The 26,216-nt window shown below is 37.2% G+C and overlaps 1 protein-coding gene across 1 annotated transcript in view; it reads right to left on the bottom strand.

Moving 5' to 3' along the window:
• Window positions 1-26,216, bottom strand: part of GABBR2 (gamma-aminobutyric acid type B receptor subunit 2) — a 355,481-nt gene that overhangs the window by 246,914 nt on the left and 82,351 nt on the right. The window contains exon 4 of the mRNA XM_053941075.1: window positions 24,364-24,534. Within this exon, the coding sequence (XP_053797050.1) occupies window positions 24,364-24,534 (171 nt within the window). The remainder of the gene's footprint in view (window positions 1-24,363; window positions 24,535-26,216) is intronic.

Below are 26,216 nucleotides of genomic sequence, written 5' to 3'. Positions count from 1 at the left end.
AAAAAAAAAATCAATTCATCTTATCAAGATGTGGATCAGTTGCTATGAGGTACTTGAAGAAATCAGCATATTACAGTGAAATAAAAATTTAGCTAGGGAAAAACCCCAAGGATCTGCACTATGACAAAGTATGAAAAGGTTAAGTTCCACTTAATCTACAGGCATGTTAAGAACATGCACATGTTCAGCCAGACTTCGAGCAGTCTGAAAAAATAAACTCTCTTCACTAAGACTGGACACTAAGACAAGTTAAAACACAACTCAGTAGTACAGCAGAGAGGGGAAAGGAATGGTACATTCCTTACAGGAAAAAAATACATAAGGCATTGCCAAGCCAGAAAGGATCTCTAAGGTAGTAGGCAAGGATTGAAAGTAAAGATGTAGTCTATAAGAAATAACATCTGTTCACATGAGGAGTTATGGAGCACCAATTAACAAAATTGAAAAAGAAAATACACCAAAAATATACTTCTGGTTCCTTTACTGTGAGATACCATCTACAAAACTGAGGATAATGTGATTTCTGATAATTTCCAGGGAAATAGGATGACCATCCTTCTACAAGTTTATCAGACGTGACTTGTAGATAAAGCAGAACAAAATCAAAGGGTCTGGAGGCTGTAATATAATACAACAGTAATTTTCATGTCAGGTATTATGAAAGTAAATAGGGGCCACATTGAGAATAGATTATTTAATAATTCATCAACCAATGCCAGAAAGTGCAACTAATTAAGTGAGAATTTAGAAATGCTTGTTTATTACAGCAAGGGAATGCAATAGGACTACTGAAGTTGGTGCAAGCATTCAAGTAACTGGAAGCATTGAAATACTCAATATTTTATCTTGGAGGGAATGTGGAGACAGACAAGTAAAGGCACTCTATATTATTATGTGTGAAGCACAATCAGAACATCAAATGAAGAATATAGAGTACGCCTGCATCTTTTTCTGGGAAATTAAATTTCACAGGGTTTAAATATGAGTTTAGAAAAAAAAAATTAAAGAATTTTTTTTAAAAATTAAAATAAATTTAAACCCCTAGAATACATAGTAAGGCTGCTTTACATTGGTAAATTTAGTCTAGCCTACGAAAAAAGAATAGAACAAGATGGAAAGTCTCATAGTACCACAGAAATAAAGAATAAATCTCAGCTTAGAAAAAGATAATTAATTTCTTTTGAAGGACACACCGTACCACCACCTTCAAACCCACTTCTGTAATAGTCCACATGTAGCAGAGATTGTTTGACTACTGAACCAAAAATTAGGGGCTCAAAATCTGCCTATATTATTAGAGGTGTACAATGCATAGTAGTCAATATTTCTCACATACATACACATTTATCACTCGGGAAGAGCCCGTTTACTAAAAAAAATCTGAACAGAATTCATTGAGAGGCATAATTCAAACAAACATGAATGATAATTAAATATTGCTTAAGAAAATGTTATCAGTATTAAAAGAGCTTTGATTTATAACTACATAAGGATGCACCTTATGTAAAATCCTCCTTGATTAGGCAGAATGAAAGCAACCTACCATTTGTACATTTGAAGTCTCTTAATCCATGATGGATAAAATAATTTTTTTATTCCAACACTAACTAGGAAGGGTGTTACATGTATATTGCCAAAGTTAAGATAAATGAGCATTTCTAAGGAATGAGTAATTTCATCAATAGATATCTAAAACAGGTGAGATGAATTGTGCCCTGGAAGAACCTCTCTCTCCATTAACTATAAATGGAGTTCAGATGACTCTCAGATACAGACAGCTGAATTCCAGGTCTCAAAATCCAATCCTGTCTCAAAATAGTGTTCCAGTAGCACTGCCAGCCACTGAAACTTAGAAGCCCCAAAGATCCCTTACCTTAATAAAAGGCTCTCAGGGCAAGGTCAGAGGAGTGAGCTGCATTCCTGTATCACTTCTCAATCTGTCCACCAGTGGCTGAGGGAGAACACACAGGGTCTTATTCCACTTCTTGGCTGGTAGAGAAGGTTTGCTCAAACCATAGGTTTGCAAAAAACTTTAAAGTCTTTATGTATTGGGATTGTTTTCTTTCAGAACACCTGAACCAAGTTTGAAGTTTTGCCATGCACTCAGTCACTGCATCAAAGCTACAGCTCCTCACAAATGGTTTAATTGCATCAGACTCAGGGGACTATGCCAGCATTTATGAAAACCTCTGCATCCAGGAGTAAGTCTTGTTATCAACTGAAAGCTATCAATACAAGCCTCAGTGGAAAACTAAAAAAGGAAGAAATATTTACCAAATATAAAAATTGGATGACATTTTGATGAAAGGGAGAATACAGAACCTGTGAGGATATAGATCACAAGGAATTATCACATTATTTCAGAAGCCCTCCAAAATAGCAATCCATATTCCTCAGACTTCCTAAATGTGGAAAAGTCAGCAACATCAAACTCAGATTTAATTCTGTTCTATGTCTGAACAATGGGAATACTTGCCCTCCTGGCAACTCACTGGGGTATAAGGGCTTTAGGCTTTTTAGGAGTTCAGGGATAGGTTTGCTTAAAATTTGAGAACAGTTTAATAAAGATTTTCATTAACTTATTTTTCACTGCTTCAAACACCTTTATTTAGATCAACTTGGTAAAAAAACTCTGCAGCTTAAACTTCATAAGTCTATATTTTTTCTTTCAGATGAAAAGCAGAAAAGAGACATTATTTCAGGGATCCAAGGTCATGACACTACAATGATAATGTTATTATAAATATACAAGAAAATTTTACAATATGAACCGTGTTTCAGCCCCATGTTCCTCCTTTCTGGAAAAATACATGAGAAGTTACCGTCTATCTCTTCTGACTCAGGTTCTGCTACATTAGAGTACTAAATTGGATACTAACTGGAGTGATATTACTGGGCAGAGACAAGCAATAAGGAGATTTTAAAAATAAATATTCCTCTTTCTCTCCACTGTGTATCATTCACATTCAAAGAACTTTTTTCACCTGCACATGTATATTAAATTGAGCCGTTCTTTCTGTTTTCTTAAGCCTGAAATTTTCTAACACATTGTATTAAGGACTGTAACTTTAATCCACTTGGAAACCAAAGTCAGAAGAAGATAAGCTGAAAATACATGACTCTAAAGTACTAATGCATTTCTTAGTTTTATGTATTGAAATTTCATACTACTGTTTTTTTTTCAAAAATAACTTTTTAGAGTCTTTGAAGTGGAAACAATTGCTCACTTTTTTTTTTTTTTGCTGTCTCAGCTGGTCACTAATATCATTCCTGTGATCACTGGGATTATTATCTGAGGAAACAATGGCTTTACAAACCCAAATGGCCAATTTCTGCACGTGCAAGTTCTACAGATCTGATAGTTCTGTCAAAATGCTTCAGCATTGGCTCTCTGTGAAGACATCATATTAGATTTATTCATAATTTATATTTATTTATAATGCAGAATATCAAAATAGTTTCACAAATATTTGTGAAGCACTTTTTTTTTTTTTTTTTGCATTCTCCGTTTGTGGGATGAAGAAAATCATCAGCAACTCGGATCCAAAGAAGGATTCTGAATCTGGCTATAATAGTTGGCATCAAGAGTCTGCACTCACCTACCTGTACTGGAGAAACTGTGGTGTTATAAAACCTTGAACAACTAAGATACTGCCAGTGTTACAGGAAAATCTCTTTTCTCCCTGATTCAAGTCCACAAGCCACAAGATGCTGAAATTCAGCATCCTTAGTTGTGGCAGTCTTTACAACGGGAACAACATCCTTCCCTTTGGATCTCCTTGAAGTCCTTCCTATTAAAAAAAAAATAGACATACATCTAACAGGCTGGCTGAAAGGCTACATAACCTGTGGGGAAAATATTAACCCAAATACCAATCATGCTTTTATTTACAGAAAGGACTTCTGTAAATCCCAACTGATTTCCAAATCTGTTAACTTAGCTGTCACTACATTCAGATATTTTACATGACTTTGTAGAGTGAGCTAAACATTCTGATAAGAATTCTTGATAAGTTCAATGTTATTGTCATTTGATGCTGCAAGAAGGTTCAAATGGCCAAAGACAACTAATATTTTTCTGTTTGGGAAATTTATTATTCAGTGCAGTAAACGTCTGACAAAGTGGTTACACGCCACACCTGTAGGAGGAAACAGCACTCTTGCAGGAGCTGTATGGTGGCTATGGTGTTAATTGTTTTAGGAAATCTTGCTTGAGTCTACCCATCAGTAAATGCTTCCTGAAGAAATGTCTTGATTTTACTCTTCTATTTCCAAACAAAAAAAAAAATCACAAAAAAACCCAAAAAACTCCACAACAACAACAGGGGTGAAATGGAAAATGTCAGAAATGCATGTAAAGTGACTGACATTCAAAATAAATGGTATCTAAAATTTAGTTGCATTTAGATTACCCACGAGCTCAGGTGCAAAGGATAAACCTAAAAGTAAAGGCTGAAAATTCAAAACTAATAAAATACAAGGCATACAATTTCAACTACTTAAATGTACTGTGAAAAGGTGCCATGTACTTGACACAGCAGCCAACTGTGATTTCTAGGAAGCACACAAAGTTGACCCTGTCTCTTATATGCAGCAGCAAGCTGAAGTTCAAGACTTCTTCAGGGAATGTGACAGAATGTTGCTAAAAGTCTGCAACAGAAAAAATAATGGATGTTTAAATGACACTCTCTGGCAAAAGGGGAGCTACAGTAGCTCATATCACCTGGGGAGAAGAAAGCTACAGACTAAACTATTATTTTTCCTTCTAATCTCTCTGCCTCCCACCTCTTTCCCCTAAAAACTCATAATGGCACTATCATCTACTACATCAGCGATTTTCCCAAATTCATCATGAGAGACATGATTGTCCTCTGCTAAATGCTTTGGAGAGCAACCATCTCTGTTAAAAAAAAAACAAACAACTTAAAAATGGATGGAATCCATGATCACATTCCTCCTTAGAAAGCACAAATTTAGATAAGCAAGGTAGTTAATAGCTCAGTTAACCCATTCCAGTTAGTGTAATCACTTCACATGTGTTAAGTGAATTAAATTCACTTTTTAAACAATGTTAAATTCAGGGAAAGCAATAAAAAGTACTGTTGCTATTAGAGCATTTTCATCCTATTTTCTAGGACTACTAGATGATTAAACTTTATTTTGGAATTTGGGGATTATCCCTTGGTTCTCCAAGATTAAAGAAAATATAGTAACTATATTAATATTTTTTTTTAATATTGAAGAAAACCTTGCAGCAACATTTCCTGCAATGGCGTATGACTGTTATTTCACACTTTATTTACTCCAGAATCCTCAGAAGGACACCATATGGTGGTGATAATTTACTGTACTTGAGCATCTCAGTTTGATTCACATACTTCCTCCACTGAGATTTCAATTGTTGGCTAAAGCTGTACTGCAGTTACCTGTGAAAAGTCTTTCTAGAAAAGAGATTTTCCCCTGGCTTTTGTACGTATCTTTTTGAACCCTTTAATGCCTTTGTTAATTGGTCTTTCTTTTCTTTGACAGACTTCTATGTTCTGAGATTTCTTCCTCGTAGTCTCTTTTCCTGAAATTTCTTAATCAAAATAATTTCTTGCATGCATCATATCAAGTCCTTTCTAAATAAGTTCTGCACATTATTTTCTATTATTCCCAAAGGAATTCTGAATAGGTCTTGTGCTGCATCTTGGCAGATTGTCTTAAGTAGCCTTTTGGTGTTTGCATTCATTCTTACAGCAATGTAGTTAAAAAATTAAAAAAAAACCATGATGGCATCTTTTAATTTCATTGGCTTGACATTCTCTTTTCCTGCAGAATCCTCCAGAGTCACATTAATACAAGCTGCTTGGTTTAAGAAAGTAAAGCCAATTGTATCCATGACTGGAAAATCATACAAAAATGTAAGCAGTCTATCAGTACTGTCTGAGAGGAAGTCCTAAATTCAGTATGGAAACCAGAAGACAAAATCTTCTAGGGAAAAATTCCAGGTGAGAATTACTTTAAGTGCTTTATGCTGCAAATTAAGGAACCAGTTTCAATCTGTGTCTTTGGGCCACTTATTGGCAGCTGCAAGTGGTAAAAATTATGTCTGTTTGTATGGACTGGTGGTCCTCTCCTTGACCATATGTCCTAACTCTTTTTACTGTTGCTGCCCTTTTCTTTTTAACCTTTAGGATTGTGTCTGGAATTCAAAGAACATCTGGAATCAGACTTCTAAATCCCCACAAAACCTAGCAATAATCTGGTATGAAAAAATGTTAGGTATCTTCATAAGCACATACAATGCTTTTTTATCCCCCTTAGGAAGGAGAGTATACATGTACTATCATTATGGGTTACACATTTGACTTCAATGGAATTGAATAATTGCCCTCAAAATAACTTCTATCTATTTATGAGTTTTAAATACCTTCCATGCAATTTGTTATGTGTTTTGAATTGGTTTGAAGGATAATGCCCATTTAGCATTAAAAAACCCAAAACCAAACTGTAACATTAATTGCCTGTAAAATTAATCTCCCTCCTTTAAAGAAGAGATTTAGAAGCACAGGGAATAGTCCCATAAGCCATACAAGGAAACTCTGTTCTGGCAAGAAGAAGCTGTACTAGACCAGGAGTTAAGAGAAAGACATTAATTTTCTTTAAATTATGTTCTCTTTCTTTACATAACATTTTTGCTAAAGCTCTGCAGACATGTTTGACTACACATTTGTGGATCCTGCAATCTGAATAATTCTTTAAATTTCCATGTATTTATTTATTTCAATGCCAGAAAAAAAAATGGTGAATATTATCTAGGAGTGCAGGTGTTATTAGAGTACTTAGAAAACTGACCATTCATTACTGATTTGTGTGGATAAATGTTTAAATAACAATCCATTGACATGGAACTGTATTTTCCTTCACATTACATGAGCACATCAAAGTAAGAGAAGTATCAGCTGCTACTGAAATTTGAGTCTAAAAACATATATTAGAGAAAGGAGGACAGGAATAGGAATAGGAAATCTCCCTGCCGTGATTCCCTATTGTTACCAGATGATGTGATACCCTTAAGTATGGTCCTAAAGGAGAGGAGAAATGAAGGAATAATGTGGCGCTTCTCTTAGTTTTCAATCATTTCTCCAAACTGCTATTTAATAGATTCTAATATATTAAGCTTTATAAGGTCTTTTTAATATAAGATTAACCATATTAGTAGCACTGCAGGACTTCAGCTCAGCTCCTGCTTCTTTGCTGCAAGAGCTTGCCAAAGACTGACACAGCAAAGGTATTTCGCACATGATCCTAGCTCTGCAACCCTCTGGAATACACTTTTTTTGTACCAGCTGCTCCATTAGTGGTTACACTTACACGTTTTTTCCATAAAACATGACTCTTATTATTACTGCTGAGAATGTACCTTCTGCAGTATATATTTCCTTCAATGGCTCACAAAGAAGTACTTATTTATCTGTTGCATTATTGAAATAGAACCCAACAAACACCTGAGACACATTATAATATCTGTACTTTCAGATACTCTCAACATCCTACACTGCATGATTTTTTAATATCTGTTTCTTCAACTCTTCTGTGCATCTTACAACAGTATTTGCTGACAAATGGACTTTTTCACTCTATTGTTCACCATGCATAATTTCAGCCATTTTCGCTGGAGCAATAAGAACAAGTGTTGCCTCAAAAATATGGGCATTTTGGTATTTTCCTAAGTAAGAAAAATCAGAATTTTCTTTTAAACATTTATCATGATGTTTAGCTATGTAAAGTACTGGACAGACTGTCTCACGACTTTTCACATCACTTGAGGCTTGTTTCCATGTTCTGGATGCTTAAATTTTAAATGTCTTCCTAATCTCAATGGCTTCATTTACTGACAATAGCAAATGTTCAAGGCACAATATACCTTTAGAGCAAGGTTTACTATTAGCAACAGTAGCTATAAATCTATATTTCAAATGGTCTTGGTAACTTGGTTTTTTTTTGCTTCACTTTTTTTCAGATCTGCTTGGCTCATCATAGTTGTTACCCATAATGTGACCGATGAAGAGCTCATACTAGCAGGAGAAGAAATGTCAGCTCTGTAATTTTCTTCCTGTTCACTTCTACTGGCATTATCAGTATTATCTTCAATCTGCAGTTGCTCTGCAGGAATCTTTTTAAGCCCCTTGTCCATTTGGTAGTTTAGTGAAAACTACATAATATGATCCATAAATCCACTTAACTGGACACATGTAAACAGTGATACATGGAATAAGCTGAAAGTGAATGAATGAGTGAGGATGCCACTCTCAACTCCCCAGGATTGGGAAGTAGCTCTTCACCCCTCAGGACACTTCAGGAACCCTATGTGACTATCTGACACATGGATTGGCTAAATGCACCAGTGTCAATTTGTATACTAAATATTAGTAAAGCTTAATTTCTTCCTTATTTTTTAAGATAAAAATAAATACAAATGGAAATGTGACAATTGTCTTCCTGCACCCCAACAGATCACCTTACATAGCAATTAGTGTGCAGACACCCCTATGTGGAGACCTTAGCCCTACTCACTCTTTAGCTGGGCAGAGTTCAGAGTTTGCCAGCCTATATCTGGATTGCAGCATGGATTGAAGGCAATCTCTGGCCACTTGCAAAAAGATGTGCACTTCAAGATATATGCCTAGCAAAAAAAAAAGACAAATGCTTAAAGTGCCTACAGTATTACTACAGTACCTACACTCTTCTCCCAAAACTGAAGATAACCAATTCTATCCAGCTTTTCCACTAAAAGCAATGCCAAGATAGAGCTCAAACTTCAGAGGAAAACCATAAGATTAATTTGCAGTTTGGAAATAGACTTTACAGCAAGAGACTAAATGAGGTCTAAGATGGATTAAGACAGAACTGGATCTTGTTGATAGTCTGTACATGATAAATTACCTACTTAAGGAGATTTTCTAACTTCAATCTCTAATGTAGCAGACAAAAATACATAAAATATAGTGACTGGAAGCTAAAGATCAAATAAGACACGTTTTTAAATATGTATCACTAACCACTAAGACAGTGACAAAGACGGTAGTGAATTTCTCAGCCTTCTGGTGTTCTTGAGCATGAATACATGCAAAACAACAGATTTATACATCTATTAATTAGATTTTGTAGCATTTTCCCTTAGCAAACCAAGAAAAATCTACATTTAGAGAAAATAAAACCAAACTTTCCTATTTTGAACTTTTCACTGGATCCAGTCTAACTCCCACCCCTCATTTATTTGTACTTTATTTGTACTAAATGTTTGCATTTTTAAAATTATAATAAATCCCTGTAGATAATAAAAATGGTAAATTCTTTGATATTGGCAGAAAGCAGTTCTTTTTAACTGATAAGATGTACTGATTAAAAACACTGATGGCTTTCATTCTCTGGCAGCAACCTGAGGAAAAAGGAATACCGTGATGTACTGGGTCTGGCTGGAAAGAAGTTATCAACTCAGCTTTGTTCACAGCAGCCTGTGCGTTGCTGTGCTCTGCACTGATGGCTAATACAGCACTGATAACCCACCAGGGTTTAGGCTATTGCTAAATCCTGCTTGCCTAAAGTTAAGGATTTCTCTCTGCCTCCTGTTCCCCAGAATCAGTAAACTTGGAATATGTAAGATATTGGGAGGGGACCCAGCCAGGACAGCTGATCCAAACTGACTAAAAGGATATTCCCTACCATATGATGTCACAGTCAGCAACAGAACCTCAGGGGAGGACTGTTATACCACATAACACTGTATTAAGATCTGGAACATAACATGCTTCTTAAGGAAAAATACAAATATTTTAATGCTAAAAGGATATTTATCAGTTGGAATTCCTGCAAAATAGAGGGCAGAGTGCTTTAGTCAGAAACCGCTGCATCAAAGGCATGTGATAGACACTGGCAGAATCTTAGCCTAAATAAATAAAATCCTTTTTGAAAGTTCTTTCTGTCATGAAGACAGGTAAGAACTTTAATTTTTTTGGTGCAGACATATTCTTAAGATCTGGAATCTCAAGTCCCATCATGTTCAGCATTTGCTTATCAAGTGATTCTATTTAGCTTTCTTCTTTTCACAGATAAAAGTTTGCAGCTAAGCCTAGTTACAGCTGAGGTTGCATTTCTTTCATTGCATCACTGACTGAAATTCAAACATATGTACTGTGTACATCTGAAAAGATGTGCATTATTTTTCCCTCCCTGTCTTTCATTCTTATGTTAAGTTTTACAGGAAAGAGGTCTTTCATTCTAATAATTGAAAACTAATGTGCATTCAGTTCTTGTCTACAGTTTTATTTTAAATTGGCACAGAATTTCTATCACAGATTCAAAGGATCTGGGAGCCTTGCTTAAGGTCATTTTTAGTAAATGTGAATGACTTACTTCATCAAGAATTACCACAGACTGCTTAATATTCATTCAGCAGAAGGTATGTTTCCATAAGAGAAATAAAAATTAATCAATTTATTTTCAATTAACCATTTTTTCTAATGCAAATATGTTAAGCCTATATTCAAGCCTCAGTATGTTCCATATTTCATGTTGCCTGATTACTTTCACTAAACAATGATCAATAGCTGTCACAACACAGCAGTGCTCTTCTGTATTTTTCAGTAAGGGACTATAGACATTTGAGGCAGGTGTCCTTTCACCCTGCTTTATTGCTCTTGTAGTCTCTCTTGTTCCCATCACCCTGCACCCTGTGCTCTTGAACCCCCAATCATCATCTCATTCAGCTACAGATCATCATCTCCCTCTGCTGTGGTTAGCACTACACAAAATGAATCCCCAAACACAGAGCAATTTCTGTAAGCAAAGGGAATATTCTGGCCCTGAGGCATCAGTTATGCAGGCATGTCCTCAGTCATCTGAAAAATTGAAACTTTACATGGATCACACTCTGTTAGTACAGTAAATATTTAAGAGGACCAATTCTGAATCTAGTAATCTGTTTCATCCATCCAAGACCATTCAGAATTAATCTTTACCTTTTTTTGAGTCAAAAATTTGCCTAATGTGTTGGTCAACAAAATACAGGAATCTTGCCAGAGGAAGAAAGTCTCAATCAGAGGTAAATTTAAGAAAGTATTTTGTATGGAAAGAATGAAACAAGTTATGCAAAGCATTTAAAGGATACAAAATTTAAGCTAAAAAAGGCAGTCAAGGTAGAGGGATTTCATTAGTTTTGTATTTGTAGAGCTGAACAAATTATAAGTAACTTTAACAGAAGTGAAAAGCTCAAAACAGCTAGCTTCCAGATTGTTGAGAACTTCTTTTTTCTTTTGCATTCATTCTATAATGTCCATTATTCACATAAAAAAAAGCATCTATGAATGCATCACTGGTGATGATATCTACCACAGAAAACTTCACACCGTGGGTTTCATTTCATGAAGCTGGACAAAGCAAAGCTAGTCTGAGGGAAAACCTCAGGACCGATGGCAGAAGACTGACAAAGGTAACAGACATCACTTGTCTGTTCCACCAGAGCAAGAGCAAGCACTTTTGCAATCATTAGACTTGACAGAGGCAAAACATGAGATTTTTTACTAGGCTGTAGGCAATTTGGTTTGCTAGTGCATCAGAACATCATACAGCCTGAAATTAAACAAATAAAGCTAAAGCTAAAATGAAGAAAATGAGAAAACAAAATAAGAGCTAAAGGGTACAGTGCAGTGTACCATAATCAAAAGGCAATTTTTATATTTCCCTCCTCCTCTTCTCCAGGGAATATAATTTCCATGTGATGCTGATAGCCCTGCAATCTCTGGTACTGTGAGGAATATAACTTTTCAGTACAAACAAAGATATCAGAGCTGGGAACTTCTCAAGCAGCACACTGCATAAGCATAGCAATTGGATCCATTCTAGCCTTAAAGTCTCTGAACTCCTATGAATTCTTACATGATTATCAGGACTGGATAGAAAATCATATAGTGAAAATCAAAATGTATATAACTTGTTGCATTTTGAAACAGATTCCACCGTCTTATGCCTTCCAGCTAGTGATTTTAGTGCTGACATAAACTGAAGTTTTACAATCTTAGAGAAGACATCTTGAAAAGACAAGTGGACAATTTTTGATGAAGCTGGGCAGTGACGATGAAAATGATTTGAAGAAAACGAAAGGCTACACTTTTCATTGATAAGGATGATGCAACTGGATTCTGCACTCATTCAGTATAAAATTAGTATCTCATCTACAAAATCACTTCAGACAGATGAAGATATAGTAGAGCACACCTCTGCTCTCTGCTACATGCAACTTCAAGAGGCAGAAGGATCACAGAAAGTAAATTTTCAAGCTGGAGACATGACAAGATTCAGAAGAGTTCAGCACAAAGCAGGGGAGGAAAGTGAGCCAAGTAAAGTCTATGGAAAATGTTCCTGCTTCCTTCTTAGTGACTGCAAACAAGTACTTTGTTGTGTCCATGCTTGAAGGCAAGAGGAACTATGGGGGTGTTTGGCTCTGCATTGAATAGGAAGGACATTTGTTTTATGGATGGATTCCTGCTTCTGTAGGAAGCCATGGTTTCAGCAATCACCATGCAAAGCACCATTCCTGATAACTTCAAAGCCAGAGCCTCTTGTTTCCCATGTACACTTTGACTGATGCATTTTTCTAAATGCTACTGTTTATTTACTTATTAGGAAAAGTAACTGCATCCTGGATATGAAATTGAGATGCCTTAACAGATTACCCTAGCCCTTGACACCTGTTTGTCCTGTCTGGAAAGTTGCACTTGATCACAGAGCAGTATTAAAGAAGCTTTAGTGTACCTGTTAAGACCTGCTAATGCCATATATTGTCTGTCATGGTGAAGTTTGCATTTCTCTTAGCACTCCTATATAGACTGGGGATGTAAAACATGTGAGAACCAATCTCCATTATGTCTCTGCACCACAAACAAAGGCACAGTAAAGGCACTCCTGTTCATGCTGCATTACTAACTGTGCATATTTAAAGAATGACTAGAATACTCTCTGCAGAAGGAAGACCAACATCTGCTCATTTCTTATCATCCAAACAGTGCCAGCTCAATGTCCATATACATACAGGCTGAACTTCAAAAAAAGTTTTGTAAGCGACACATTCTGTACAACATTGTCTAATTCTGTTCTGTACTCCTCCTCCCTTTAGTAGATGTGTAATTTGCAGAATGAAGTACAGGAATTCACCACCCACCTTCCTCCCTCAGAGCAGTGCAGAGCAAACATAAGCATTTCTTGTTATGTATCTGTTTAAGAGTACCTGGACGTATTCCTCGTTTTCCACCTACACAGTACCCTTCTAGAATGGGTTATGCTCTCATTTATTACAGTAGCAAAAGTACTTGGAGTTACTGCCAAAAAAGTTAGCAGATGTCTGCCATTCTGATGATTAGGTCCCCATCCAGGCAGTGGGCTGATGTGAGTTTAAATTCATTTCAGAGGATTCAAAGAGAAGGGAAAAGAGAATTTCCACTTCCTTGGCATGTTCTTGAATGAGAAACAAAGCAAAAATATCATCTGCAGAAATAGTTTTCTGAGAGAAAGTACTGACCTCCATTCAGCCTTTGAAGTACAGACACTAGCACTCTGGAGTCCAGAAATTTATTTCGGGATGCAAATTCTACCCGTGCAAAAAACCACATCGCTATAGCCCCAGAGGAAGGCTTTAACTTCCTAGAAAAATGGCAGCATTTGTAATACACAGATATCTCAGTGCTGACTCTTGGTTACCTTTGGTAACCGTTCATTGGTCTGTGAATCGTCATCTCCACCTCCAATTTTGGGAATGCACCCAAAAATTATTTATCCACTACCCCATCAATTGTGTCAGGAGGAAGAACAACAAAACTCCACAGGTTTTGAAGCCTATATATTTTTACAGACCTAGGTTATGAACCTCTTGAAAGCTCCTTCACAGCAATTGCAAAGAGATCTGGAGAAGAAGCCAAGAAAGCCACTGCAACAGTTTTAGTGAATTTAACTCCTATTTAACATGTATGTGATTTAGCTTTTGACATTTACAGAAAGGGTTGATCTCAAGTTCGTTCTTACAGTATTGATTGCAGTCAAAGTTTAGAAATGTGTACACTGGAAGTCTTTATTCAGCCAGGTAATACTAATACAACGCACAAGTAGCTGTCTGATCTAGACTAAAAAAATAGGCATTTGGCAAAAATTAAAACAGCTTCAAGTGTCTCTTCAGTATCATAACAGTATGATTATTATCATAAAATTTTCAATAATCAGAGTTTGATTAATTCTGTATTTTCTAACAAAAAGAAAAAATATATATTTCTTAAGTAAGTTCTCCATAAGGTGATGTAATACTGATTAGGGAAATCAAAAATTTTCACTTGCAGAAGCAACTTACAATTCTGTTTGATTTGATCTAAAATCAAAAAGAACAAGGAAAGGAGGTTCTTGTTAAGAATCGGGTGTGACTAAAATCCACAAGAATTTATCACTGAAAGGGACTGCCTGGTACAACCAAAGAGTTGATACACGGATTTAAAATATCCACACATAGGAAGTCTCTTCATATGCTGAAGGCTGCAAAACATTTTACAGAACTAAAATTTAAATCTGCAATAAAATATTTAAGGCTACAGCTATAATGATCCAAAAGAAGAGAGTTTAAAAGAGAGTATTTGAAACCATTCTCAATGTCTTATGGTTCTGCATCAGCTGGAATCTGTTTAATTAAAATCCTGGAGTATCTGGAAACCTTACCACATGTAAAGCCTACCACACTTCATTTTCTTTTAACAAGATCATACAGAACAACCCTTGTGATCTGTTTCTTTTTTCTAATGGGAATTTCTTTATTCCCTGTGTCATCTACAACTTTCACAAGTTTGTAAGTTGTTCTCCCTAAAGTAATGAATTAACACAATGAAAAAAAAATCCGTCCCAGGGCTGTTCCTTCAAAAAGAAAAAGTCACTATCAACTTTATTCTAAAAGTACTGCTGTTTGCTGGAGCCTTCCCTCTGGCTGTGCTTCTGAATTGACTAAGAACTCCCTGCACTCATCTGATCTTCCCTCTTCTGCCCAGGTCCTGCAGGGCACTGTATCAACCAAAATAAAATTCAGCCAAACATTAAAATCCACTCTAATAGTACTAAGAAATCAATTAGCTTACCAACTCTGACATAATTTTCCTCCAAAAAAACTATGCTGTGATTTATTTTTCCTGCCCTCTGCCTCTCTTTTTATTACCTCCATGCAGACTTTGCTTTTCATGTGTCCCAAACAGACGCGGCAGTCTGTGCAGCAGTTGATGGTCTTTGCTTTGCGATCCTCTGGACAAAAGGTCCAGGATAATGAGAAAACTCAGGAATCCTCTGAGAAACTTGAAGGTGACTGCTACTGCCAGGCAAGGATGAGATAAGGAGAGCCATGCCAGCATGGCCCCAAAATGCTCTTGCAAATTCTAATGAGCATGACCAGGTGCCCTTGACTCAAGGTGCTTAGAGCCCTCTGGCAGCCACCACTTACAGAGGGTCAAAATCCTTTCAGCTGGTGCTCAAGAGAGGCCTTTGCAAGAGCCAAGCCCAGAACACAGCTCCTAGGGACAGACAAGCACAGCAGCTTGTGCAGAAGAGCGCAAAAAAGAACTGAGAGGTAGAAGAAAAAGAGGCACAAAATTGTGTTCAAATCAGCAAAACCACAAATGTGGTATTGACACATAGGTTGCACAACAGCAGGTAAGAAGAAAGACAGACAGACAGACATACAAATTTCTTGGACACAATGAGGTATCACATCAGTCCTTGAGAAGGTGATGGAGCATATTGTCTACCTAGACTTCAGCAAGACTTTTGACATTGTCCCCTAATATTCTCACAGAGTTAACAGAGCATGAGCTGGACAAGTGGACAGTGAGGTACATTGAAAACTGGCCCAAATGGCTTTACCCAGTGGCATGAGGTCTAGGTGGAGTCCAGAAAGTAGCAGTGTACTCCAGGGGCCAGTACTGGCTCCAGTCCTGTTCAACATCTTCATTAATGATTTGGATGATGGGGCAGAGGGTACCCTCAGCAAGGTTGCTGATGACACGTAACTGGGATGAGTGACTGATGTCCAGTAGGGTCATATTGCCATGGGCTGACAGGAGGTTCAACAAGGGGAAGTGCAAAGGCCTGGGCTGGGGAGGAACAACAGCCTGCAGCAATACATGCTGGATCTGCCCAATGGAAAGCACTTGGTGGAGATGGTCCTGGTAGACACTAGGTTGAAGATGAGCCAGCAATGGGCCCTTGTGGCAAATAAAGCTAATAATATTCTGGGCTGTATGAAGGAGTGTTGTCACAGTATGCCAGTGGAGGTAACCCTTCTCCTCTGCTTGGAGCTCATACATGGACTGGCAGGTTCAGTTCTTGGCTTCTCAATATGAGAGACATGGACACACTGGAGAGAGACCAGAGAAGGACCGTGAAGATGAAGAGGATAAAGAAAGGCTTCTTTCAGTGATGCCCAGTGACAAGATCAAAGGGCATAAACTGAAACCTAGGAAACCTAAACTGAAACCCAGGATGTACCACCTGGACATCAGGAAATGCTTTGCAACAGCAAGGGTCACCAACTACTGGCACAAGTTTCCCAGGGAGTCTGTGTAGTCTTCATCTGCAAAGGTACTAAAAGGCTGCCTGTACATAGCAACTTCTAACTACTATTTACAATTCTTACTTAAAATGACCCCCTACTCTGTAGCTGAATGTACACAGACCATTTCCTATGAAGAGGGACAAACCTGGGCTAAGGTTGTATGTCTCTGATTTATCCCCATTTCCTATATCATAATCTTATGACCTTGCCATAATCTCATGTCTCCTAAATATTTACCAGGACCCAGAAGAATCATACTAGATCTAGTACTTCAGTTTCCCTTTAATTAATAAAAGTCACTTTCAGAGACGGCCTTTCTGGGAAGATCTTAATGTATCAACTTGAATTATAGGAAAGCATAGTTAGAAGAATAGAGGAATTTATTCTTCTCTGCAAGGTCAAGAAAACTTGAATTAAATTGTTCCTAAGATTTTGCTATAGAAATCAGTCAGGAATTGGGAATAAGGCAATATGAAAGAAGATCTCAGGCACATGACATTTTGAAAAAAAGCAAGCATTAGGAAGAGATAGTTTTTAAGAGTTTTATAATTAAACAATTACATTTATAATGTCTCAGTTTCCCTGCTCTCAATATCTTCTCTTCATGCTTTTTCCCATATTTTCCTTTTACTGCCTTCTGTGTATCTCTAATCTTCTGCCTTTCCTTTTTTTCTCATCAAAATTGAAGGTAGAGCACTCCTTCTAGGATGAAATTGCTGTGCACTATTCAGAGCTCCCAGAATAAACATTTATGTTATTTGGTATATTTGAGGCTTCCAAACTCATTCATGGACAAAAAGTAATGTTTTTCTTGCTGCCCTAAAACCGCTTGGCAACTGTGATGGAGAGTGGAAAGCTCTGCTCCTCTTTTTGATCCTCAGAAGCCAAACCCAAGAAGTCAAAAAGCAGTCACACCTTGAAGTCTTCATGATATATACGTACAGTCATCGAAAACTGGTGTCTCAAGCTTGTTTTCTGGCTGAAATTTGAAAGGTTAACAGCTATCTCATTTATTTTCCCCAAGTCCTCTTAGCCATACGATAACTCTCTCGTTGCCTCTGATTATCCAGTGAATTCTTATCAGAACTGACCACTAACTCAGATGCAAGTTTGCAGACTGCACATTGACAAAGCAAGGCTGCAATAAATAAAACTCTAGATTAATAATACTTCTACCCTGCTTTCTCTACAGCAACAGACATACTGTGTTGAGAAAACTTACTGTTAGCTGCTTTTTCTTGGGAACAATTTTTTTTTTTTCCAGTATTACATTTTCTGGGATGAGACTTGGAATTTAGAGATCCTAAATTCTTTAAAGTTAGGCAAAATGGACCCTGAGGGCCTGCTGCTTTTCATAGATGTTGCATTGTCAGTGTACAAAATGCAACATAATCTAAAGAAATCCTGTGTTCATCATGTCCCCCAGAAAAAAAAAAAGCCTTTTTGTCCACTTAGAAGGTTTGTTTTTCCTAAGTTTTTGTCACTGACATATTTTGAAGTTACTGAACTCAATGAAGACTGTGACAGTCACAGGAGAAAATCTTTTATCTTGATATTTTTAATGTATTTCATTATCATACTGCACACTTCTCATTTCTTCTGTCTTTTTGAAATGACACCTACATTTATAAAATTACATTACGAGTTCTCAATATTTCCATGAAGAAGCAGAGAAATCACATAAAGAGATGACTATTAAGTAGGGAAAAACAAAGATTCACTTGAGATGAACAGAATTTAACTTATTTTAAAAACAATCCCAGACAAGGTATTCAGTGGGAGGAAAATGTATATATGTATTTTTAAATCTAGGAATATCATGAATATGCTATCAAATGCTAACTTAAAATGCAGTTTCAATGAATTTAAACATGAGATGATTGCTAAAAGAAGTAATTGAAGCTAGTCTATATCACAAAATAAGGAAGCCGTCTTAGTGTACCATTGCAATCAAATGTCAGCTTCCAGTTTGAAACATACTATGAATAAAAAGGTGTGTAAATAAAATGAAAGATATCCAGGAAATAACAGAAAAATACTGAAGCAAGGTAAACTAGAATTACTAATAAGCAAATAAAGCATTATCTGAAAACCAGTACGTGAGTATACATTTTTCTGTTTCCCTGTCATATTCTGTAGCCTTTATATCTTCAATACTGGTGGCATCCAAAACTTTTGTCTTACTGATAGTTAAGTATAGCTTTATTCCCATGACTCTTCCCACTGAAGCATGAAAGACGGCAAACCACAAACCACAGGCATATTGCTTGGTTTGCCTAATTCAAAATACAGTCCCAAACAGGTACTGCCAGGCAGCAGTAAAACTTGAGGCGCCAGCCACTGCATAAATTTCAATCAGCTGAAATCTCATCTGTGAATCAGAAACAGGACATAATCAGGCTTTTTCTGAAAACTGTATATGTGCAACAGTGTTGTGCTTTAGGAATGTTATTCTCCAATTTAATGCTTCCAGTGAAACCATGAGCCTCTTGCTCACACCCTCTTCCCCTTCCCCTGTGGTGGGATGGAGAGGAGAGTAAGAAGCACAAAAGGTGAAGATCATGGGATGAGATTAGAACAATTTACTGGAAACAGCAATGAGATAAGGAACAGCAGCAATACTAATGACAGAGGGTACAAGAAAGATGTGAACAATTTTTATGGAAACAACAATTCCCAACTGCGACCTCCACCACACTACGCAGAGCTGGAAGGGACCCCTTCTCCCTGGAAGAGACTCCCTTCCCCCAAATCCCAGCAATGAGGTGAGGTGGTATAGAATAACTTCTGGGTCCTGGAGATGTCCCCTCCTGGATACTGCAAAAACCAACCCTTCCTGCCCAGAACCAGGACAAACAGCTATAAATCTTCAGGGTTATTAAACACTAAAGCTAGATTGGCTTTGAGCAGCAGGTTGGACGAGAGACCTCCCAAGATCTCTTCCAACCTGAATTACCCTACAGTTACATACCACAGCAAACACTTTGAGCTGAAAATCCTGAAATATTTCGTAACCTCGTTTATAAATCTTTTCCCCAGAATTAACTTTTGAAACAGTCTTCTCCCAGAGGATAAAAACAGGGCAGCAATCCATAAAATCTAGGACACAGAAGCACAGTAGGGTATGAATTTGTCCTAGTTAAGTAACAGAATTGATGAAGTGTGTACATTATTCTTATACCAAGTCAACTTACACAATTGAAACATCAACCCAATGGAAAGGATATTTATGGTCATACAAAGAGTCCTGAAGAACTCACAAAGGGTGCTAACAGTGAGCTCACCTATTGGCAGCCATAAAACACAGGTCACTCAAAAAGTCACAATCCTTGAATCCAAGTAATGCCAAGAAAGGGAGTCTCAAGCCACAATAGCAGTATAAGATGCATAGCTATTGCCCATGTGCTTTAAGAACTGAAACTACAGTGGCATAAAGTTCTCCATTCTCTCTACCTAACCTTTATCTCTCTTTGCAACCTGGAGAAGAAGGAAGAGATAACATTTTTTAATAAGTGAAGTTTTTTCACCAAGCAAAAGGAAATGGGTGATAACCAAAAGCCTCGGTCAGAAAGGATTCCCAAAGGAAACAACTGAAATAGAAACAAGAAATCCTCTGTGATCTTAGCCTTCAGAGATAAACTGGAGTGAGACAGATAAACAAAGCAATTGAGACAACTGCCTCATTACAAGACAAAGTAAACCAAAAAGAGAGCTTGATGACTTTAAGGGGCAGCTAACCTGCAGACAAGTTAGGTGAGCTTTAATTATTCAGGAGATAAGATCAAAGTATAAATTGAAGAGGGACAAGAGACAGAGATCTAGCTAAGGAAAAAAAGTCATCAGCCCAAAAATCCCTGAAGTTAGACAGCAGATAAAGAGATGCAACCAGGACTCCTGTTGACTAAACTACATGGGTATGAAGTCTCTGTGCAACAACAAGCATCTATTCCCCCATGTGTTTAGGTGGAAGGACCACTGGAGGAAATTTAGATAATGTCCAAACTGCTCTAGATTAAAAAAAGAGAAAGACATCTATCAAACTGATGCAATTTGGGAGACGAGAGATAGAAAAATAAGACAACTGTCTGTCTCACTGTTAAGAGTAAAACCACCTGAGTTACTTCACAGGCTTCTCTAAAGATCCCATTGATTAGTTTCTGCTTATTTTATTTTACATAAGAGTAAGAGAAGACGTTCAGTTACTTCTGAACTAATGGTTTGTAATGCATTTTCATTATAGATAAGACCATTCACATCCCAAGCTCATTGGCATTTTACAACAGAGAGAGATGTTTTAGATCCTATTTGACTATTTTGTCACTTTCAAAAAATATCAGAAGAATAGTTTTGCCTGATGTTCCTTTAGAGGGAAAATTATAGTTTCAGTTGACCAGCACCTGAGGGTCACTAACAGGCCTTGATGGTCCATCCTCTGGGAGCTCTATCCAGCCTTTAGTCCTGTGTCTTCAGCCTCTGCCACAGACCTATCCAGCAGTCACTAGACCTGACCCTGACATATGGATTGATTTGCCAGCTTGGCCTTGGACCTGCTTCATTGCCAGGGTCTTACTTGCCTGATGATCTGCACACTTGGCTGATCCTGACCACAATTCCTGGGTCTACTCTCCTCTCTTGCAACGGCTCTGCCCAGCCATCGCATGCTCTTCTGCTCGTGACTCCCACTCCTCATTGCTCCCAGACAGCAATTTAATTAGTTCCTGCAGTTTTTCCTGTGCTTTCACTGTCTGTATGGGGAAGGGAAAACCTCTACATGAAGCTGAAAAAGGAAGAATTGAGCTTTAATCATTTTGAAGACACCGGACTCAACATGCAGTATAAAAATCACTGCAATTCAAGGAAGTTTTAACTGAATCTTGCACTACCTGAAAGCTGTAATGAATCACAGTAACTTGAGTTTGTAGACACAGAAGGTTGCTCCTTACCTTTCAAGAGAAATGGAGAGGCTTTGAACTCAAGTGCAGGACTCTTGCAAACCCTTGAAAGATGCAGTTTTAGAACTTCTTAAGTGACCCTGACAGACAGGAAGTCATTCTGGCTGTCCCAAAGGAAGACCAAGAATCCCTGTGTTGTGTTTGTTTAGTTTTATCCTCAAAACCCCTATACAACAAAAGTTCAACAATATACCCTTTCTATTTGACTTTTTTTTTCACTTCTAATCTTTCTCATTAAATGTGTTTCCAATTGACCCAATGTTTTTTTGCAGACTTCTCTGATCTCCTTCTGAAGATGATATTAGACCTGATGCTCCAACTTCCACCTAATGAACACTAAGCAGAGTAATGGTTTACTTTGTGTGCCTTAAGTGTCAAAATTGCATTACATCAGGATGGTGCAATGAGAGCTCTTTGCTCCCTTTCTACTTTCTACAGTAAATCAAGGAGTCTAAATGTCTTGCCCATCACTCAATTTGTGGTTCATTGTAGTGCTTGCCATATCTTTCTCTGGAGATCTGCTGCCTACGTAGTCATTTTGCACTTTTTCACTTAAATGTTGTTTTTATTAAAACCCTTATCAGTCCTAGTTGTGGCTGGGGTAGAGTTAGCTTTCTTCACAGTGTCCAGTATGGGGCTGCGTTTTGGATTTGTGCTGAACACAGGGTTGATAAGACAGAGATGTTTTTGTTATTCCTGAGTAGGGCTTGCAGAGTCAAGGCCTTTCTGCTTTCCATACTCCATCGCTGGCAAGGGGCTGGGGTTGTATGGTGGGCTGGCAGGAGACACAGATGGGACAGGTGATCCAAACTGACAAGAGGGATATTCCAGACCATATGACATCATACTCAGTATAGAAAGTGGGGGAAGAAGGAGGAAGGGGGGGACATTTGGAGTAATGGTGTTTATCTTCCTAAGTAACTGCTATGTGTGATGGAGCCCTTCTCTCCTGGACATGGCTGAACACCTGCCTGCCTATGGAAGTGATGAACTAATTCCTTGTTTTGCTTTGCTTGTGCACACAGATTTGTTTTCCCTATGAGTCTGTCTTTATTTCAAGCCCTGAATTTTCTGGCTTTTGCCCTTTAGATTCTGTCCCCAAACCTGCTCGCAGGGGAATGACCAAGTGACTGTGTGGTGCTTGGCTGCTGGCTGGAGTTAAACCAGTATCAATATCATTCTGAAACGCAATCCTGTTCTTAGCAAAGTACTTGCAGCTTTTCCCAACTAAGTATCAAATGCAATTTAATAAACATTTTCTCTATCACATTATCTAGAGAAAACCTTATCTCTTTCTGAAGAATACCATTTAACAGAATCTTGTCCTTCTTGTTTGACAGTATACCAGTATAACTACTCACTGAAACTATTTCCAAGACAGAGAAGGGTGAAGCATACCATACTTTTTGGTGACTTTTTGCTTCGGTATTTGTTTTAAAACCAAATATTCTACTAACCTGATATCAATTAACTTTTGTTGCAGAAATATTGGTTATTGACAAGACTGCTCTTACATCATCTTCACCAAAATTAAGTTTCCTTACTTTTCTTTAGGAACACTTTTATCATTTTATAGGTTATGAAATATTGTTCATCACCTATCACACCTCCTTGAGACCTGCTACCTTGTAATAGAGGGAAATCAGATTGCTTTATATGATTTATTCTTGACAAATCCATTTTCACCATTGTTTAGCATCTTTTTATTTCCTGTGTGATTTTCAAACAGATTATTTGCTCAAGTGTCTTTCCAGGAATCAAATTTAACCTGACTGGCCTATAATTCCCAGGGCTTTCATGTGTTTTCTGGAAAGACAGACACAATGGTTTCTTCCCTCCCTCTACAATTCATTTACATTTTATCTTTTAATTCTCAAAGCTCATAAGGGAAAAGTCTAAGATTTCTTAAGTATTCCATAATGAATTAATTGTGCCAGACAATTTGAAAATATCTGACTCATCTAAGATGACTCTAACCTGCTCTTATCCTTCTTCCCTAGTTTTAATTACTCTAGTCTTCAGAGCACAGTCAGTCTTTTATAAAATCAATACTGAAGAAGGAAAAAACTCCCAACAATGAAACAACCAGGCATGTGTCTGTTAGTTTTACCTCTCTAATAATTAATGGGCCAGCTCCTTTCCTTATCTTGCTCTGATTCATTACATATAAGATGTTTTCTTTCAATCAGTTGTTAAAACCATGCTTAATGGCATTTATTCCACACTTTATTGCAATTTCTATGACCAAAATGTTGCTCAGGGTGAAACTTGAAAGATTTGTGGGCTGCATGGTATGTGATCTTATTAGTTCTGGGAGCTTCAGACATTTTTTGTCTCAGTAAGCTCCTCCAATATTTTCAGCCATAGACTTACCAGATTTTGTTCCTCGGTGCTCAGATTGATGCTTGTAATAAATCAGAGCACAAAAGGAACATGGTGAAAATTGATTTATTCTCCTTTTTAAGTGAACCAGAGTCAGAATACAAGCCTCCCTTAAATCATATGTTTTTACAAATCAAAGAATATAAAGGAACCTTTGCACTGGGGTGCAATGATCTTGTGTGAGAAAAACAGACATGTGAAAACATGGGTAGCTTTCACTACAGACACTCAAATAAACCCCAGAAGGGAATTAAGCTTATTCAGTACAGAAAATGTGACCTACTAAGAGAAAGCCAAACAAGACTGAAACAGTGGGACTTTTTCTTTTTCCTGAATTGCAATTAATAAAGGAACTAACTCCTTAGAAGTCTGATATTAGTATCTCTTTGTGTGTTCTATAAATTATGCAAATCTTACCTCAGAGAACCTTTGTACATCCTGGGTTAAAGTTCCTACTCTTTTCCAATGATAATGTTTGAGTAACTTCAAAATTGCTGGATTCACTGCATTATCAGATGGCACTGTCCGGAAGAAATAAGGATATTTTTTCTTATCAGCCAGCTCTGGAGTTGTTGCTGCAAATGAAAGCTGGAAAAAATCAAAACACAAAAAAAATGAGAGTCACCATAAGTCATTTAGCAGTCAGTAAAAAATCTTTGCTTTTCTGAGTGCAACAAGACACAATCTGTGCATTGCTGTCATGTAGAGAAATTTCATCTTCATACAGCTTGAATGTCCTACCAGCACCATTTACTTTTAAACAGATTTTTGAAGTATTTTAGCTCTATAAACCACCTGCTGAAAATTTAATCTAGGAGATCTTAAAAGTCAGTGATGTAAAATCCTCTGTTTAAAATCATGCATCTTATACTCTATACAGAGCAATAAAGCCTAAGGGAATGAATCTCTATGATGAAGTCCCTATCAATTTATCTTCGTAAAAGTTGAGAATACCTCCATGAAAATATTATTTTCTCAAAGTCTTATGTATCTTAAATTACTGGGTAAATCTCTAGTAGTACTTCTTCCTGTCTTCATGCACCAAAACAGCTCCAGGTAACAGAAAAACAGAAAATCATTACGTTAGCCAAGGCTGAAACTCAGAAGTTTCAGCTTCTCGCACTGAAGCAGGCCCCCTGTGGTTTGTGTTATAAAAGAGGATTCAATGGCTAAAATGCTGGAATTTGTTCATGGTTGGAGAATGCTTGCTACAAAAGAAAAGAGGAAACCTTTTAAAACACACAAAACCAAACAGAAAACTTCATTGAATTCTTCTGCCCAAGTTAAAAGTGGTATGTTGCTGTGAATGTTTTTCAGACAGCATTTTGAAGAGAATGCCTGCACATTCACTTTTTGAAAACACTCCTATTCCAAAGATACTTCTGGTCATTCCCTCCAGTTCTTTTTAGGCTTCTAGGAATGTACTTCTCAAGCATTTTTTCAGCCAGGATTTTTGGTTGAGGGGTTTCTTAAAGTACTGTTTTAATGCAAATTGGTTTGACTGACACAGAATAAGCTCCCTGATAGTTATTTAAAGTTTTTCTAAATCAATAGAGAGTCAGAAAAATGTAGGTTAATTCAAGACTATATATCAACCATAGCTTTAAGTTTGCACTTTTTAAATCAAGCATACAGTATATTTCAGTTAGAGAACCTTTTCTGAAATTCAGAGTAGACAAATTTAATCCAAAAACCCAGTTCAAGCCTTTTCTTCAAGTTTATAAAAATCTAAGTTTAGCCTAGCAGAGACAGGACTTATTCTCTGTCTGATTTTAGACTCACAAAGAATATATTGCATTGTTATAATAGCCTGAAGGCAGTTTGCTTTCCTAATTAAAAGAAATCTAAACAACTTAAAGTGTGCATAACCTGGACAGTTTACAGTATACAGTATATAATCATCTTCACTGATGAGGAGATCATGAATAATGTAATTGTCATGTAATTCTGAGGTAAAACAGTTTTAATATAGCAAATGGTCTTTTACTAGATTTCATTTGAAAAGTGCAATATGAGGTGCTATGATATATTGTCATCTTGATTTTCCAAAACCATTCCCCATAAGGAAAGAAGAATGAACATCTGCCAGGTAGACCTAGTCAGCTTTTCTATTTAGCCTGGTAGGGCTGAATGTCATGCACTCACTGCACAATGAAGGTGGAAATAAGGACCTGTACTGCTGACTGAAAAAGAGAGAAAATTTGACCTTAGAAATCCAACATGAAGAGGAATACCTCTCAGCAGCCCAGCTGCTTGCAGCCTGCTGACTG

This window comes from Vidua chalybeata, chromosome 1, assembly GCF_026979565.1.
Source record: "Vidua chalybeata isolate OUT-0048 chromosome 1, bVidCha1 merged haplotype, whole genome shotgun sequence".
Classification (NCBI taxonomy): domain Eukaryota; kingdom Metazoa; phylum Chordata; class Aves; order Passeriformes; family Viduidae; genus Vidua; species Vidua chalybeata.
The sequence above is the reverse complement of the archived record's forward strand: the minus strand, read 5'-3'. Positions and strand labels throughout refer to the sequence as shown.